The sequence below is a fragment of the Panthera pardus genome, unplaced genomic scaffold (genome assembly GCF_024362965.1).
Source record: "Panthera pardus isolate Hobbes unplaced genomic scaffold, ASM2436296v1 HiC_scaffold_24, whole genome shotgun sequence".
In the NCBI taxonomy this organism is placed as follows: Eukaryota; Metazoa; Chordata; class Mammalia; order Carnivora; family Felidae; genus Panthera; species Panthera pardus.
The window spans coordinates 23,586,688-23,604,450 of record NW_026526810.1 but is presented as its reverse complement, the minus strand read 5'-3'; the positions used below and the strand labels follow the sequence as shown (position 1 = coordinate 23,604,450).

The following is a 17,763-nucleotide window of genomic DNA, read 5'->3' as shown; positions in this document are numbered from 1 at the left end:
CAAAAATAAATAAACGTTAAAAAAAAAAAAAGAATTAAAAAAAAAAAGATGATTTTGCTTAACTTTATACTTTTGGACTCTTCTCTCCTGAATGCTGATTCTCAAAATCCTCTAAGCTAATGACATTTTTCCTGTTTTACAAAGAAACTGAGACCCTAGACTGTTTTGAAAATCAGTATTCAGGGGCAAATGAGCAAAAAGAACCAGCACAAGTCACTTCCCCTTCACTCTCAATAGGTAATTCTCAATATGCTAAGGATAACTAGTCAATTGGCTTTCTCAGTTTCTGTTATCCTGAAATAGAGCCAAGCATATAAACATACAGAATACCCACCATCTTGATAGTGACTGGAAACAAGCCAAGCCCTTAAGGACATGGAATGTTTTCTATTCATAGCACTTCCCAAGGCATATCCTAGGAACATGGTGAAGGTACTGCTAAGTAAATCAAGTTAGTCAAGGACTGTCATTTCTCCATCTGGATACAGACCAAATAAAAGATAATCTTCATGCTCACCTATCTACAGCTCTGTCTAGCAAGTAAAACAGAGCCTGAAGTACCACATGTTGGACTGACTTGTGGGGATGATGCAATCTGGCAGTGAAGAGGGCAATGGAAGCTCCTGTTGGGTCCCGAACATTCTAGAGAAATAACAAACAAACAAAAAAACCCCAAGAAATATTTTGAAACCAAATACAGTATCACAACAATCACTAAGGCTTCTCCTAGACAAAAGTTTCATATGAAGAGAACAGATGCTAGCAATACTTCTCTGACTTGCATTAGTTGCTCCAGGAAGTGAAGAAAATTTATTTCATCCCACACCTGATGCTCAGCACCCCTTGGATCATTACTTGTTTGGTAGCAAAAAAAACTACATTCCCTTAATTCTTCAACTGCAGAGAGATTAAAGGATGGTCTACACTGGCTGCCTAGCTAATTTCCCAGACAGAATGGCAAAAGAAACACGCAGCAGGGGAAAACCACAGAATACAACCATGGTTTCCATGCTCTGCCTTAAAAGTACCATTGCATACTTATCTGAAAGGCTGTGCTCTCTAGGGGGAGGCACTTGATTCCAATAAGGATGGGCCTCTGAAATACTGGATACCCATCCAAAGACCTTCACTAACCTTAATGGACCAAAGAAGAAACTTTGCTTAATCTATTGTACAACTGATTCTCCATCATTTCACTTGTTACTAGAATAATCTTGTGCAAACCGCATAGCTGCTTCATGTTTGCTCCCATATGTTGAGATTCTCTAGATTCAGGATAAGGTTATCTAGGTACAAAATCCAAAGAGGACAACAGCTACAAAAGGAAGTAATGACACACTACAAGACAGGTTCATAAAGACTCACTAAGATGGTGAATTTTCCACTAAGGATCTCAGAACGGAGAGGCTCCTCATGAGGTTTCAGCTTCACAATGCCCTCCTTCCTTCGCGTTTCCTAAAAATAAAGCACAGCAAGGTCAATTAGTATGGAAATACTGTATATCCAGGATGGCTTTATGTAACCATCAAATCTCAGAGATAAAGGACTTTAGAAGTCCATTAAGTGGATCAGGAACTCCTTTGTAACATGCTTCAGGCCAACTGAGTGTTGTCTGAATTCTCAGCCAATCTACCTTATCAGCCTCGTAGGTATGATATTTTGCTTTAAATCACTGAGAAGCCTAACACTGAAGTCCAACTAGTATGTATGGTTAGAGTGCAGGGTCAAAGTTCTTAAACATATATCAGTAGTGATATTAGAGCAGGATATTAACATATGGACTCAAACACTGGCTGGAGGCAGACATCCTCACATATCCTCTAGGCTCAGGGTTCTCCCATCTTAAAATGGAGCCATCCCTCCCCACTGATACTTTCTCCAACAAGACCTACAATGACTTCATTTTTCTTATGTCCACAGCAAGATTCTTTAAACTCATGCTCAGTTCCCCCACATTCAATCTATTGCATTCTCATTTCCCCCCAGTCTAATTACCCCACTGAGAGCTCCTGCTCCAGTGGTAGGACCTTCCTTCCTGTCAGTGAACCCAGTCAGCATTTTCAGTCCTCCTTTCACATGACAAGGTTGACCACTCACATTCCCTTTTCCCTGAGGCATTCTGTATCAAAGACTACTCTCTCAGTTTTCCTACTTCTTCAACTACTGCTTCTAAGTCTCTTTTGTGGGTTTTTTTTTTTTTTTATTCATTTGCTCACTCAATTCACTCACTGACTCATTCATTTATTCTGCAAATATTTGTAGAGCAATTACTATGTACCAGGCACTGAGCTAAGTGCTAGGAACACATTGGTAAATGAAACAAACCAGGTCTTTGTTTATATTCTTGCCCAATTCATCCCTAAAACCAAACTCAAAGCCTTCAGAGGCAGGGCAGCACTAGAATTACAGAGAGTGCATGCCCTACCTAAAGCACTCACATTCAACTCTTAAGACAATACTGGACCAAACAAGGCAAAAAATCTGAAGTGAAGTCCTGCCCTACACATCTTCCTATTCCTCATACTCTCCCGGGATGACCTTGCCCTTTCTCATGGCTCTGATATTCAGCTCTACTTTGGTCATTCCGAAATCTCTACTTCTGGTGCAGATTTCTTTTCTGAACCCTAGATTCACATTCCAACTTATTAGAGAAAATGTCTATTTGGATATCCCAATGGCACTTCAAACTTAACATGGCCAAATTGAACTCATGACCTTGTCTCTCCACACACCTGCACTATCTCAGTGTCTCCTAAAATTAGTGAATGCTACCACCATCTACCCTGCCACCCTAATCAAAGACCTGGAACCCCTGACTCCTCTTTCCTTATACACCAGTTTAAGCAACCCTGTCCTACCAATTTTTATAAAATCTGCCCATTTTTCCTGTATCTCCCCTGACACTACACTTAATGACACCACACTCATCTTTCTCCCAGTAAGTACAATGACCATCTAACAGGTCTGTCTCCAGTATAGCCCTCCTGATCCATTCTCTAAAGCACAGTGAGAAAATCTTTCCAGGATGCAAATCTGATCAAGTTATTCTGCTGTTTTTACCTTCAATGAATTTCTCTGCCCTTAAGAAAAAACAAATACTCTACGATCTGGCCTTGTTTACTTCTTCTGTTTTTTCATTTTTTTAAAAATGTTTATTTATTTTTTAGAGAGAGAGAGAGAAAGAGAGAGAGAGAGAGAGCAAGCAGGAGAGGGACGGAGACAGACAGAGAGGAAGGCACAGAATCCGAAGCAGCCTCCAATCTTTGAGTTGTCAGCACAGAGCCCGATGTGGGGCTTAAACTCACAGACTGAGAGATCATGACCTGAGCCGAAGTCAGCCCCTTAACTAAGCCACCCAGGCGCCCCATGGCCTTGTTTACTTCTGCTGCTCAATCTCTTGCCATGCCCCCACTCCCACTGAACATTTCTGCTCAGCTCAATTTCTCTTTTGTCACTAGGCATCTGAACTTGCTATTCTCTCTGCCATACTCCCCTACCTGTCAGATTCCTACTCATTCTTCAGATCTTAATTTATAAGTCACTTCCTTTAAGAAGGCTTCCTTGACCCTTCTAATGAAATGTGCTTCCATAGAAGGAAGTTGTGCCCTATCATAACTTTCTATAATTGTGTGTTTACTCTCTTTCTAAGTAGTAATCTCTGCCCCTGGAACACAGTATGTATACAATAAACATCTGTTGGATAAATGACTGAATACTGTATGAGAATGACCCACAAGACAGGTCTAGGTAAGTGTTTAGTCTTAAACTAATCCTAGCATGCCTTATCCTCCTGTTTTGTTTTTTTAATTTTTAATTTAATTTTTTTTAGAGAGAGGGAGAGCACACAGGGGAAGGGCAGAGGGAAGGAGAGAGTATCCCAAGTAGGCTCCATGCCTAGTGTGGAGCCCAGTGCAACCCTGGGACCATGGCCTGAGCTGAGATCAGGAGTTGGATGCTCAACTGACTGAGCCACCCATGGGCCCTCTTCCTTTTTTAATTTAGAGAGGTTCTGTGTCTCCTCAGAGGATTTTCTAACTCTCAGGTAGGGTTCTTGGATATTGACCCACTTTTTTTTTAATGAGAGTGGGGAGAACACTCAGAGAACCACTGTGTGTAGTGTGTGGCAGAGAAAGCAGCAACACAGAGAGCCCAGCTGCCACAAGTCTGGCCCATCCCCAGCTACATACCCTGTAGGAGTGGAACAACTCTATGGCACGGAGCACATCAAACTTCCGGGCCATGAGGAACTTGACAGCCACATTCCAAGAGAGAGGGGAAACATTGTACTGAACTGTCCACTTGTTAATCTCTTCAAGAAACTGCTTGGTGGCCTGTTTGACAAAGAAAGGAAAGAAAAATTAGTTAGTAGAGAACATATTTATGGAAACAAAAAACAAAGAAGCATGAAAAAATATCATCCTTCCCTCAAGCAAATCTGAACCCAAAATTTCCTACAGGGAGCAGGGAAAGACCAAAGATGGAAAACAGGTCTAAAAGCAGAAATGGTTAAAATTCATATTACTCAATGAGGCCAGAAGCGAGAGTCAGGTTCAGAGAGCAGGGCTTAGCATAGGGATGCGTGAAGAAAAAGTGAGAGGGACAGAGGGGAGACCAAGGCACCCAAATGGGATGCAAATTACTGGCCCGAAAGCAAAAAAAAAACCCAAAAACCAAAAACCAAAAAACAACCCAGCAGTTTGTTTTTGTTGTTGTTGTTGTTTTAAGATTAAAAATAAAAAAAGGTGGACAGGCCCCTTGAAGGGTTATTGCATAAGTGCATCATGGTACGGCAGTCTCAGCTGCTGTTTTGGTCCCACGAGCCAACTGGACACAGCAAAACCATCAGAAAATGGTTTTGGCTTTGGAATTAGTAATACTATTTGAGAGCAGCAAAACTATTATGAAGAATTTAACAAATCAAAAGGCCAACTGTTCTTTGCCACTGACTGATCCCACAGGACCTCTTCATGCTTCACAGGGCAGCCCCCAAATCAGACACTAGTGCCCAAAGGCATTCACAGACCCTCTGGATAGTGGTTGCCAGGGGAGGGGTGGAGAGTCTCATACTGGGGGAGGAGTAGGAAATTTTCATCTTCACTCTCTGATCCCAAGCTGGCAAGATGCCTGTTTGTAGAATTCTTCCTATCTCTTGATTAACCCATGTCCTTCTATCCTTTCTCACCCTATTTCTCCTTACATTTAACCAGTTTCTGCTCTAGCCAAACTACTCTCCTGTTTCTTCAGTTTTTGAACAGGTTTTATAACAGGATTTTTTTTTTTAAGATTTTTTATTTTTAGAAGCAATCTCACGGTGCCTGGGTGGCTCAGTAGGTTAAGTGTCGGACTTGGGCTCAGGTCATGATCTATCTCATGGTTCATGACTTCAAGCCCCGCATAGGGCTCTGTGCTGACAGCTCAGAGCCTGGAGCCTGCTTTGGATTCTGTGTCTCCCTCTCTTTCTGCCCCTCTTCCGTGTGTGCTCTCTCTCTCTCTTTCTCTCTCTCTCTCTCTCTCTCTCTCTCTCAAATAAACATTAAAAAAAAAAATAAAGCAATCTCTACACACATATTGGGGCTTGAACTCACAATCCCAAGATCAAGAGTCTCCAGTGACTGAGCCAGCCAGGCGCCTCTACATCAGGATTTTTTTGCATGCATATTCTCAACTGCTAAACACTTTCTGCAAGGCTATCTGGTCCCTTCCACCCAGACACTCTTCTCACCTGTTGGTCCAAAATGTGACCAACTTGATAAGAATTCTGAAACTTAATTGATCAATCAACCCACAGTTAAGATGTATTTATTAAACTATTATGGATTCATTAACTATTTGTTAATATCTGTGCTAAGAAATACAAGGAATGGAAAAATAAGGTTTGCCTTAAAAGGTGTAAGACCAGCCTGCTATGTGGCCATGGACAAGGTAATTCTCTCTTTAATTTTTCAATTTAAAAACAAGAGGGGAAAGGGTAACAAGCAATTGACCTACTTCAGAATCTTGGCAACAAAGTCCTACTTTTGCAAATACAATTCAAGTTGCTACATATGTGTTTAAACAACTAGCAAACTAGAGTCCCAGGAAGGTCAGCAATACCTCACAAAAGAGCGCCTGATTCATCCCCCAATTTCTAGGAAAGGAAAAAGGCACTTTACAAAACCAAAGTAAAATCTAGGAGGCCTCAGGCTGCACCTGAGCTTTAGAACCTTCCAACCGAAGCAATATAACTTACACCACTGGAAAAGGAGAGAAACAGCAAAACTAATCAGGCAAAGTGCATTAAAAGAGCCAAGAAATAAAGGCCAAGAAGAAAAGCTTTCAGATGATCACTTTGGCCCAGAACCAGTTTAAGTCGGACCAGAGCAATGAGTCCCAGAGAAGACAACAGGACAAACTTAGAATGCTCCACCAGCAAACAGTCTGAGCTGCCTCCGTGGGGTGAGTGGCCAGCATTAGAATGAGACAAGATGGAAGGGACAAGAAGAGAAGTGGGCACAGAAAGATAGCAGAAACAAAACTTCAGCTAGCCTTGAAGGTCCCCAGGAGATTTTGTAAAGGGTATTTGTTTTTTAAATAACATATCATCCTTCAATCCAGCCTTGTCTGAAGCTGCCTGTAGAATAAAACACAGAGTAACAGTAGAACATACTTTCCCCCTTTTTCTAATAAAAACAATAAAGAGACAAATCAATATGCAGGTAGGAGGGGGAAATATAGTTAAAATAGCTAGGAGGTGAAGTCATAACACATCCCATTAAGATGATTTTTCATTTTTCACAAATAAGCTATGCCTTAATAAGACACCCATAGGAAAAAAAAGAGAGAGACACACACAGAGGTTTCACACACTTCTTTCAAAGTACGTACATAATACATATTGGCTTCCTACTTATACTAAATTCAGTTCCTTCAAAGTTCTTAATGTCCTGTAGCTCCCTAGAGCAGTTGCCTTGAGCTGACCTCTGTCCCCTGCTGGTCAGGATGTTATTCTTGGCTTTAAGCACGGGAACAATTCCTCCTGATCTGGCCTGACTAGGCCTTGCATGAAGAGAGTCCAGTGTACTGTAAACACTGATGTGATATTTACAGATACAAATACACATACACACACACACACCATCTGTTAGGTTCAGCCTCAGATTCACCATCCTACATCCCTCTCTCTCTTGTGGAAGAGATGAACCTCTTATTAAAGAAGTCAGAAAGGATGGCCCCCCCACCTTCAACAGGCTTTCTCTAGACAGTTAATCAGGTACCTTCCCGTTTACATAGGAATTCAGTACAACCACTAAGTATAGACCAATTTGTGGTCCTGTTGGTACCAGAAAAACAAGTCCCAGCAATTTTAATGAGCAACACACTCTTCATAAGGGATAACTGAAATTCCTGAAATTAATATTCAGTGTTATTTCCTGGTGAACAAAAGGATGAGCCAAAAGATGAGTCACAGCTTATAAAATACTTCAACTCAAGGTCAATGGTTTGAATCTATCTAGGCTTATGAGTTAACCATAACTTGTTAATACCTGTCAGCTAAGTCACGGTCACAGTTCAAACAGCTTTGGTCTTCCTTTGGGAAAAAGGTCTGAACTGGTGTATAGAAAAATTAACATAACCACTTGCAACCCTCCTCAACCCACTTTTCAGGTACCAGTAAGATTTGTTACAGCATAGTCAAAAAGCTTACTATAATTACATACTTTTCCCACAATCACATTTAAGTAGATAACAAGTTTCTTGACTATGGCCATGAAGATAAAGATACTGGGGAGCCTGCTAGAATATGGCTGAGAAATCTGTCAAGTGGATTACACCCCGGATTCTACCCACTGGTGTTAAATGTTATTAGAGAGAACAAAACCAACAGTCTTCGGGTTACATCAAACTCCCCAGGAGCAGCTACAATTTCGAGATCAGCTCTAGGCAAAAGGCTAGCCACCCAAAAGATCATGGAAAACATGCTGGCATACTCAGTTCCACAGTATCTTAAATCCTGTGTTCCAACACAATGTAGGAGAGAGTGAAAAAGAGCGAGATCTATAAGAAACCTGCTTTTGAGGGGCGCCTGGGTGGCTCAGTCGGTTAAGCGTCCGACTTCAGCTCAGGTCACGATCTCATGGTCCGTGAGTTCGAGCCCCACGTCGGGCTCTGGGCCGATGGCTCAGAGCCTGGAGCCTGCTTCCGATTCTGTGTCTCCCTCTCTCTCTGCCCCTCCCCCGTTCATGCTCTGTCTCTCTCTGTCTCAAAAATAAATAAATGTTAAAAAAAAAAATGTTTTTTAAAAAAAGAAACCTGCTTTTGAAAGAAATAGAAAATTTCTGCCTCTTGGGATGTCAACCACCTAACCATCAGAGAACAAGTCTAGTGGGTGTGTGAGTCAGAAAGAACCCATCCTCTCACTCACTGCTATGTGATATTTGGGCGTCATTTAACCTCTCTGAGCCTCAGGTCCTCATCTGTATAGATAAGGCACGAATGAGACAACTGATAGAAAAGCACCAGAGCATCTGGCACGCAGTAGGTAGTCTTGGAATGTATGTCCATTCTTTTTCTTTACTCCAGTCATTCTACACTAAAACTTCTTTCAATTGAATTACAGTTTCTCAGAATCAAGTGACTGGTTTCTCTTCAACCTGTAGCAGTCCACTCTCTCTAATCCATTTTATCCAAAAGCATAAATTTAAATTAGAAACTTCCAGTATGTGTTCTACCACATGACAAAAGTCTCTAAAAGAGCAAATCCTTCTGCACAATACAGAAGCTGGGTTGGGGAGTATTTATAACCCCGCTCCCATCTCTAAATCCTTTTGTCCCTACTTTCAGACTACACTGCCATCCCGAGCATTAAACTGAGTATGGACTATTTCTCATTATAATAAAGGCACAAGTTTGTGAAGGGAAAACACCACGCAAAAAATGCAGTCACTCTGCACTGAGTATCTAAATAAGGAAAGTGATCAATATAAGCCTCTGTGTCTGTTACCTCTGTAACAGGTTTTTGAGGTTACCTCTGTATTTCATCTAATATGCTATTTCCTCATCAGTGCATTAGTAAACTATCTTAGTAAACTTCTCTTACACTTGTTTCCCTGTCTCTTCTTCCTTGTGAATTGTTTTGTTATGTCTATTAATCCCTTCAATTCATATCTGCTAGGAAACAGATTCTGAGCCAACACACTAGCTTGCTACAATGCAGCAAGGTGATATCTGTTCAATTTCTGAACTGAAAACTATAATCTTTCCATTAGCCCTTTGTTATTGTGCCAAATATGGAAATAAACCTAGTTCCTTTGAATTAACATTTACTTGTTTATCTCAAATATCTTCACTTTCTTAGGAAAATTTGCCTTTCCCTAAAATGTAATTTTAAAAGAGCTAATTTTGTTGTTGTTGTTTTTTGTAATTTTAACTCCAGTATAGTTAACATACAGTGCTGTTAGTTTCAGGTATACAATTCTATATATTACTCAGTGCTCATCAAGGTAAGTTTATTCTGAACAATGCTTTTTTTTTTAACACTTTATTTTGAGAGAGAGAGAGAGAGAGAGCGCATGAGCAGCAGGGAGAGGAGAGAGAATCCTAAGCAGACTCCACACTGCCAGCGCAGAACCAGACATGGGGCTCAATCCCAGGAACTGTGAGATCATGACCTGAGCCAAAATCAAGAGTGGGACAGCTAACCAACTGAGCCACCCAGGCACTACATGGGCCAATGCTTTCCTAAATAGGACTTTACTGCATCTGGGAAGGAAAAAGCCTCAAGAAAAATTTCTGATTTTACCATGTTTGGAAACAAAGGAAAATGCAGAAAAGAAAAGGTTACCCATGATCCCATCACCCTATACAATTGTTTTTATATTTTTAATAATTAAAAAATTAAAGTCAACAGAAAAATACCAATAAATATACAATTTTCTAAATATATGTCCCACAACCCCTCCCCCCAACCTACACACAATTCTTAGGGTGAAGGAAGAAGAAAGAGGGAGTATTCAAGTGTATATTGTTCTAATCCTGGCCTCTCGGGCAACCTGCCATAACTAACAGCAGTAGTATTCCCTTCAAGGCAACCAAACAGTAGACCTCTTTCAGGCAGCCAGTCACGTAGTCAGGCAAACATTTACAAGTATTTGCTGAGGGCCTACTCTGTGCTAAGCAGTATAGTAGCTGTTCAGTAGACACAATGTAGAGAGAGAAAGACCCTACTCTGAGCAGTTCACAGTCATTTAAATATGGAGGCAGATGTATAAGTAAATAGTCATCATCATATAATTTTATAAGTCTTAGGACATATTTATGAACAGAATGCTATGGAATTCACACTATCTCTAGGAGAATTTTTTAAAAAGTCTTTTTAGAGGGGTGCCTTGAAAGATGAGTAGAAATCTGCCAGGCAGACAGAAGGATTCTAGTTTGGAGAAAACAAAATGTGTAGAGGCAGAGTCAAGAAAGAACAGGAATTATTGGGGACACAGTGTAGCTGGTGTGTCCAGTTTGTATTGACAGAGAATGGTATGAATGAGCTGACTTGGACGTTAAGCCACAACGGAAGGCCTTTTTATGCTGTGCTTCAGATTCCAGACAGGATCCTATAGACATGAAGGAGTCAATAGAGAACTTTAAGTAAAGGGATGAGATGTTAACTTTGGTCCTCCTGTGGCCCCAAAACTGATTGTTAGCACTAGGGGAGCCAGACTGGAAAAGGAAAATTTAGCAGCAAGGAGGGAAGTTCTGTGAAGGCAGGGATGAGGTCTATTTTATTCACTAGTTTCTAGCGCTACCCCTGGCCCAAATATCTCTAATAACATCTCCTAATAAATATGTATGAATGAGCAACAGAACTCTGAAGAACATTATTAACATTTAGGAAGTAGAAAGAGGAGGAAGAACCAAGGAAATTTTAAGGTTTATCTTTAAAAATACTAGTGACCACTGAGTATCAAAGAAATGTAAATTAAAAAACAAGAGTTGTCAAATATCCCCTATTAAAAAAAATACCAACAGACTCTGATAACTTTTACATAATGTTCTATTAAACCTTCATGGTACAAATGGCTCCCATGTTATATACAGTGCAGTATAATAGTGGTGCCTGCGTGGCTCAGTGGGAAGCATCCAACTTCCATTCAAGTCATGATCTCTCGGTATGGGAGTTCAAGCCCCTGTTGGGCTCTGTGCTGACAGCTCAGAGCCTGAAACCTGCTTCAGATTCTGTGTCTCCCTCTCTCTGCCCCTCCCCTGCTCACGCTCTCTCTGTCTCTTTCAAAAATAACATGAAAAAAAAAAAAAAAGACTTTAAAGTGCAATATAATAGAGGAAGTACACCTCATAACCAAAGAGGGCTTATCCCAGGAATGTAAAGGCAGTTTAATATCAAGAGATCTATCAAAGTAATTTTTATATTAACACATACTAAGGGAGAAAAAGTATATAACCTTCTCAACAGATGTCGAAAATGCATGGGATAAAATTCAACACCCATTATGATTTTCTTTTTTAATTTTAGCAAACTAGAAATAGAGGGAAGTCTCTTAATTTGGTAAGGGTTATCTGACAGAAACTTCAGCAATCATAACATTAGATAATGAAACATTAGAATTATTTTTTTCTATTAAAGACTGAAAGGCCAGGAGCCCTTTTATTACTACTGCTATGCAATATTGTACTAAAGGTCATATAATGCAACCAAGACAAAAAGAAACATGGTGCATAAGAAGAGGAATGTTAAAGAACAGAATAAAATCCAGAAATAATCCTATGTATATACAGGACTTTTGTATCCACTCTGTTGTATATGTATGATAAAGAGATATGCAATAAAAAAAAGCAAATTATATGAATTTGTTCATATATATGCATAAAATACTTATAGAAGGATACACAAAACACTGATAATATTGATCACCTCTGGAGAGAGGAACTGAATTGGGGTTGGGAAATAGGCTAGGAAACTATAAACTTTCATGCCTTTAAAATTTTAAACCATGTCCATGCATAACCAAGTCAAAAGCTAAATAAAATGTATAGATTTAAAAAGATAAATTTTGGGGACAGCTGGGTGGCTCAATTGGTTAAGCATCTAATTTCAGCTCAGGTCATGATGTCACAGTTTGTGGGTTTGAGCCCTGCATCAGGCTCTGTGCTGACTATGCAGAGCCTCCTTGGGATTCTCTCTCTCCCTCTCTCTGCCCCTCCCCCACGGTCACTGGCACTCTCTTTCTCAAAATAAACTTTAAAAAAAAAAAAAAAATATATATATATATATATATATATTTAAAATTTTTTTAAAGATGCCATTTCTGCCTACCAATTAACAAAATTAAAAAGACTGAAAACATACAGTATTGGTAATAATATGGGAAAGAGGTGCTTTCATACAATGTGGCAACTATATATAATTCATGCCACTTCTTTGTATCAATTTGGCACTAAAATTTAAAATTAAATTTAAAAATGCAAACCCTATAACCCACACCACCAGTTCTAGGAATCGAGTGTACAGAAACATCAGCATGAAGGTACAAAGCAGACAAACCTATATAAACATAAACACTCTTGTTGTTTCAAATATTTTGCCATTAGAAACAATGTTGCAATGAATACTGGCTATTTGAATATTCACTCTTGCTTTCTTTCTAATGACAAAATGTTAGAAACAACCTAAACCAAAAATAAGAAAATGAATAAATTATGAAATGTCAATATAATGGGCCACCATGTAACCAAAACCTGTCACATTTTTGTTAAAGACACTAAAACACCCCAAACATGGCATTAATCTGTAAAACGCTGAATCAAAACCATTTACCCGTTTTTCCACATTTTTTACTTCTTAAAAAAAAACCTGAAAAAATTTACATTTCAAATTAAATCCAAATTAGTTCTATTTGCTTACTTAAGTTACTATCAGTATACTTAAATTATACTATAACTACTGCTACCACTAAAAATTTTCTAAAAATGAAAAAAAAATTCCAAAACTCCATTGGCAGCCCTCCAAATTTCTCACCAAAAAAATAAAAAGTTGGAAATTAAAACCAAATCTGTGTAGCGATTTCTAACTATAAATGGTTCTTGTTTTAAAGGCAATATTTCATTTATTTTTTCCTTTTTTAAAAATTTTAATTCCAGTGTAGTTAACAGTGTTATATTCGTTTCAGGTGTATGATAATAGTGACTCAACGATTCCATAATATTACTCAGTGTTCATCAAATGTACTTTTAAAAAAAATATTTATTTATTTTTGAGACAGAGCGAGCATGAGCAGAGGAGGGGCAGAGAGAGAGGGAGACAGCGAATCCCAAGCAGGCTCTGCAATAATCCCAAGTGGTGAGATCATGACCTGAGCTGAAACCAAAAGTTGGATGCTTAACTGACTGAGCCACCCAGGTGCCCCATCATCAAGGCTGCTCTTAATCATCTTCACCTATTTCACTCATTCCCCCAGCTCCCCTCTGATAACCATCTGTTTGTTCTCTATAGTTGAGAATGTTTTTTGGTTTGTCTTTTTTTCCTCTTTGTTCCTTTGTTTTGTTCCTCAAATTCCAAATATGAATGAAATCATATGGTATTTGTCTTTCTCTGACTTACTTCACTTAGCATTATACTCTCTTGCAAATGCAAGATTTCATTTTTTTTTTTTATGACTGAATATTCCAGTTTGTGGGTATATATATACATGTATATATATACACATACACATACATCCATATACCCACACACACACCACATCTTCTTTATCCATTCATCAATCGATGGACACTTGGGTTGCTTCCATAATTTGCTATTGTCAATAATGCTGCAGTAAACATAGGGTTTCACGTATCCCTTTGAATTTGTGTTTTGGTATTCTCTGGGTAAATACCCAGTAGTGCGATTACTGGATCACAGGATATTTCTATTTTTAATTTTTTGAGGACCATCCATGGTGTTTTCCATAGTGGTTGCACCGTTTGCATCCCCACCAACAGTGCACGAGGGTTGCTATTTCTCCACATCCTTGCCAAAACTTGTTTCTTGCGTGCGTGCGTGCGTGCGTGTGCGTGCGTGCGTGTGTGTGTGTGTGTGTGTGTTTGGGGTGGGGAGGGGAGAGGGAGGGATATACATATATATATATATATATATATATATATATATATATAGAGAGAGAGAGAGAGAGAGAGAGAGAGAGAGAGAGAATGAATCTTAAGCAGGCTCCATGCCCAGTCCAGAACAAGAAGCAGAGCTCAATCCTACCACCCTGGGATCAGGACCTGAGCCAAAATCAAGAGTCGGACGCTTAACCAACTAAGCCACCCAGGTGCCCCATCTTGTGTTTTTTATTTTAGTCATTCTGACAGGAGTGTTTTTATTTTTAAAAAAGAAAAAAACATTTTTTCATAAAAAATGAATATACATAGATTGATTAAACAAGTAAAAAACTTAACATTTCAGTGGTTTATCATGTGCATTTCTAGTCTACCTCCAGCTGGGTCAATTCCTGGGTTGTTCTTAAAGCTGCCGAAAAATACACAAAGGAAAGCAGTGGAGGTAGTGCTTGCAATCAGACCTACTTCGTGTTATTTTTTTTTTTAAAGTATAGTGTGCTCAAGTCTAATTGTTTCTACTCATGTAGGGGGCTGGGCAGGGATGCAAGAGCACCTGGCTCTGGGGGTTCAAACAGACCAGGTTCGGCCACTGGCTGCTGACAAAATCCAGAGGCACAGAGACGAGCGGTGGTGGAACAAGAAAGGAGTTTATTTCAGTGAGGCCAACACCGGGAAGACGGCGGACTAGCGGCTCAGACTGTCTCCAAAGTGCCGAAAATACTTCCAGGCTTATATAAGGAAAATGTGGGACAGTGGTGGGTGGGTACATGCACGTGGGCAGTGAAGGTTCACTGGATCCTTGTCTTGGAGTCAATCACACGGGGTCTTGCAGGCTCAGGGCAGTTCTTGTTGCTTGAGGGGATAGTTTCGGTTCCGTCACAGCATGCTTTGCCCGCAGGGTCTCTTGCCTGAGTTAAGAGATAAGCTGGAAAGAACTTAATCAATTAGAAAGTTTGAGGTCATAATGGAGGTAGCTGAAGTTCTTTTTAACTCACTTTTTCTTCACTATCCCTATTTAACTGCTCTATTTCCATGGACCAAACTTCAAAAAAAAATTATTTTCATTTTCATTTTCTTTAAAAATTTTTTTTTTTTTAACATTTATTTATTTTTGGGACAGAGAGAAACAGAGCATGAACGGGGGAGGGGCAGAGAGAGAGGAAGACACAGAATCGGAAGCAGGCTCCAGGCTCTGAGCCACCAGCCCAGAGCCTGACACGGGGCTCGAACTCACGGACCGCGAGATTGTGACCTGAGCTGAAGTCGGACGCTTAACCGACTGAGCCACCCAGGCGCCCCTTCATTTTCTTTTTAATGTTTTCTTTTAAAAAGTCAGAGAAACTATGGGGCATTTTAATGTCTCCAATTTTTTTTCTGCTTTTTGTGCAGGCCCTCACTATAAGAGATTCTGTTTCCTAACAAATAAAACATGACATGCAATTCCTAAGTCCACATATTCAAATGGGTAAACATTTCTACCTTCCAGTGGTTCCCCAATTAAGTTTTCTCTACCAATATACTAAATATCAAGTCCCTTCAGAGGATACAGTAAATGTATTTGTTTATGAAAGAAATCATTAATAGGACTACTCTCAGCAATCTGGACAACAGTAGTTTGGGAACTCACAAGCAGCTGCTTAAAACAACATCCAACACAGAACACTGCACAGTGGGTATTCAAAAACTGTCTTACTTTAAAAAATATCCCACATTATCAGGTCTTTTTATTCTGGTATTCATGTACTGCAAGACATAAAATCTCTTTCTTTTACACATTAAGAGACCAAGTGAACGTCAAACTTAAAGTCCTACAAATCCCAGGGACCCCTGGCTGGCTGGTTCAGTAGTTACAGCATGTGACTCTTGATCTTGGGTTGTGAGTTGGGAGCTCCACGTTGGGCATAGAGATTACTTAAAAATAAACAAATAAAATATAATTATAGTTTACCTTTAAAAAATGCTAAGGCCAGATAACCATGAAGAAAGGCCTTATACAATCCTTCTGATGAAATAAAATGGGAATGGTACTAAAACTCCAGACTCTTCGATCGATTACATCAAGCACTGACTGTGTAAGAACCAAGAAGAAAAAAACCTAACTGCTATTAAAGCATTAACATCACACTTGGAACTGAAGAGCAGGAAACTCAAAGTAGGGCTGACCAAGTTTTAAGCTTCCCACAAGAGTCCAAAGCTTCAGGCAATACAGAAGGGTTAATTTAGCTATTTAATGTGAAAAGCTCTTCAGTGTTAAAAACTTCCTAACCAGCGGAAGTGAAGGGCTAGGGTTTATCAGCACACCATCAGCCAAGTGTGTGAAGGCCCCAGATCAGGAATAGTCAGGCTCTAACACCTGAGGAGCAAAAGACGTTCTCTTCCTTTCAAAAATGCTATTTCTGTCTCCCCTGGCTCAGATTCCCTTCTAAAAAAATTTTTTTTAATGTTTATTTGTTCTTGAGAGAGAGAGAGACAGAGTGTGAGTGGGAGAAGGGGCAGAGAGAGAGGGAGAATCTGAAGCAGGTTCCAGGCTCCAAGCCATCAGCACAGAGCCTGACGTGGGGCTTGAACCACAAACCATGATACCATGACTTGAGCTAAAGTCAAACGCTTTAAGTGACTGAGCCACCCAGGTGCCCATCAGATTCCCTTCTATATGTAAGAGAGCATTTATCACATATTATAGTAAAGAAAGCAATTCAATCCATTCACTTCTTGCTCCTTCCAGTTCACACAGGCCAAAGAATATGGTCCAGCAAGAAATAACAAAGGTAGCAACCAGCTGTGAAGCATTACCATGCACCAAAGAAGGAACTGTACATATACTAAGTACTATTAACAACATAAAGAAATCAAAGCACCCAGAGCTTAAGCAAGCTGCCCAAGGTTACTAAACTAATAAGGACAGAGCTAAGGTGCTGAGGTTTGAATGTAAGTCTTCAAATCCTAGTCTTTCCACTTCACATGGCCTTGAGAAATACAAGACATGTTATCATTCATCTTGTCAGGTAATATATATGTCACGTGTTTGCCTAGGCACAAAATTATTCTGGAAGAATATATAAGAAACCAGTAACATTGGTTGTCTCTGTCGGGGAGTTGGGGGAGACTTTCCTCACCCCTTCACGGTCCTTCTAGTTGGACTTAGAATCAAATTGACACGAGACAGATTAACAGGAGAAAATAAAATTTAATAGTGTACATATGGGGAATCCACACAGACAAGAAATCCAAAGACAATGAGGCAACAAGAAGTTTACGTGAGCTAAAGAGAGGGGTAGGTTGGAGGATACAAAGGGGGAGGAAAGCCATTACAGGAAGGTGAAAAGCTGTATTTTGAAAAACAAAGGTTGCCTTATTATGCAGGTAAGTTTCTTAGGTAAAGGGGAGCCAGTTTTAATAGCTTTCTTCCAGGTATAGGCTCTCCTTTCCAATGTAAATTTAGGCAGCTGAAGACCTGAAAGAGAGCTTTTCCTGTATCTCCTCGGTTTTGATTATTTTTAACCCAAAATAATGTTCATGCCAAAGTGGCCCACCTTAGGGCAGCCTGCCAGAGGCCCCTAGGTCTCAGAGGACAACTTAGGTAGCTGAGACACATGGCAAGAGAAGGAAATATTTACCATGTTCTCTTTCATGTGACTATATTATCTACTAAAAAAATAAAATGTGTTAATTTTATAT

General features: G+C 39.7%; 1 protein-coding gene across 5 annotated transcripts in view; it reads right to left on the bottom strand.

The window, feature by feature from the left end:
* Positions 1 to 17,763, bottom strand: part of PTPN9 (protein tyrosine phosphatase non-receptor type 9) — an 81,632-nt gene that overhangs the window by 40,379 nt on the left and 23,490 nt on the right. For 2 of the 5 annotated variants that reach the window (XM_019441397.2, XM_019441400.2), the window contains exons 2-5: positions 14,639 to 15,010; positions 4,188 to 4,331; positions 1,366 to 1,455; positions 518 to 642 (exon numbers count right to left, since the gene is read on the bottom strand). In XM_019441397.2, coding sequence (XP_019296942.2) covers positions 518 to 642; positions 1,366 to 1,455; positions 4,188 to 4,331; positions 14,639 to 14,854 — 575 coding nt within the window. In that variant the 5' untranslated portion in view covers positions 14,855 to 15,010. The remainder of the gene's footprint in view (positions 1 to 517; positions 643 to 1,365; positions 1,456 to 4,187; positions 4,332 to 14,638; positions 15,011 to 17,763) is intronic. The other 3 variants (XM_019441401.2, XM_019441402.2, XM_019441399.2) reach the window with 2 other exon arrangements.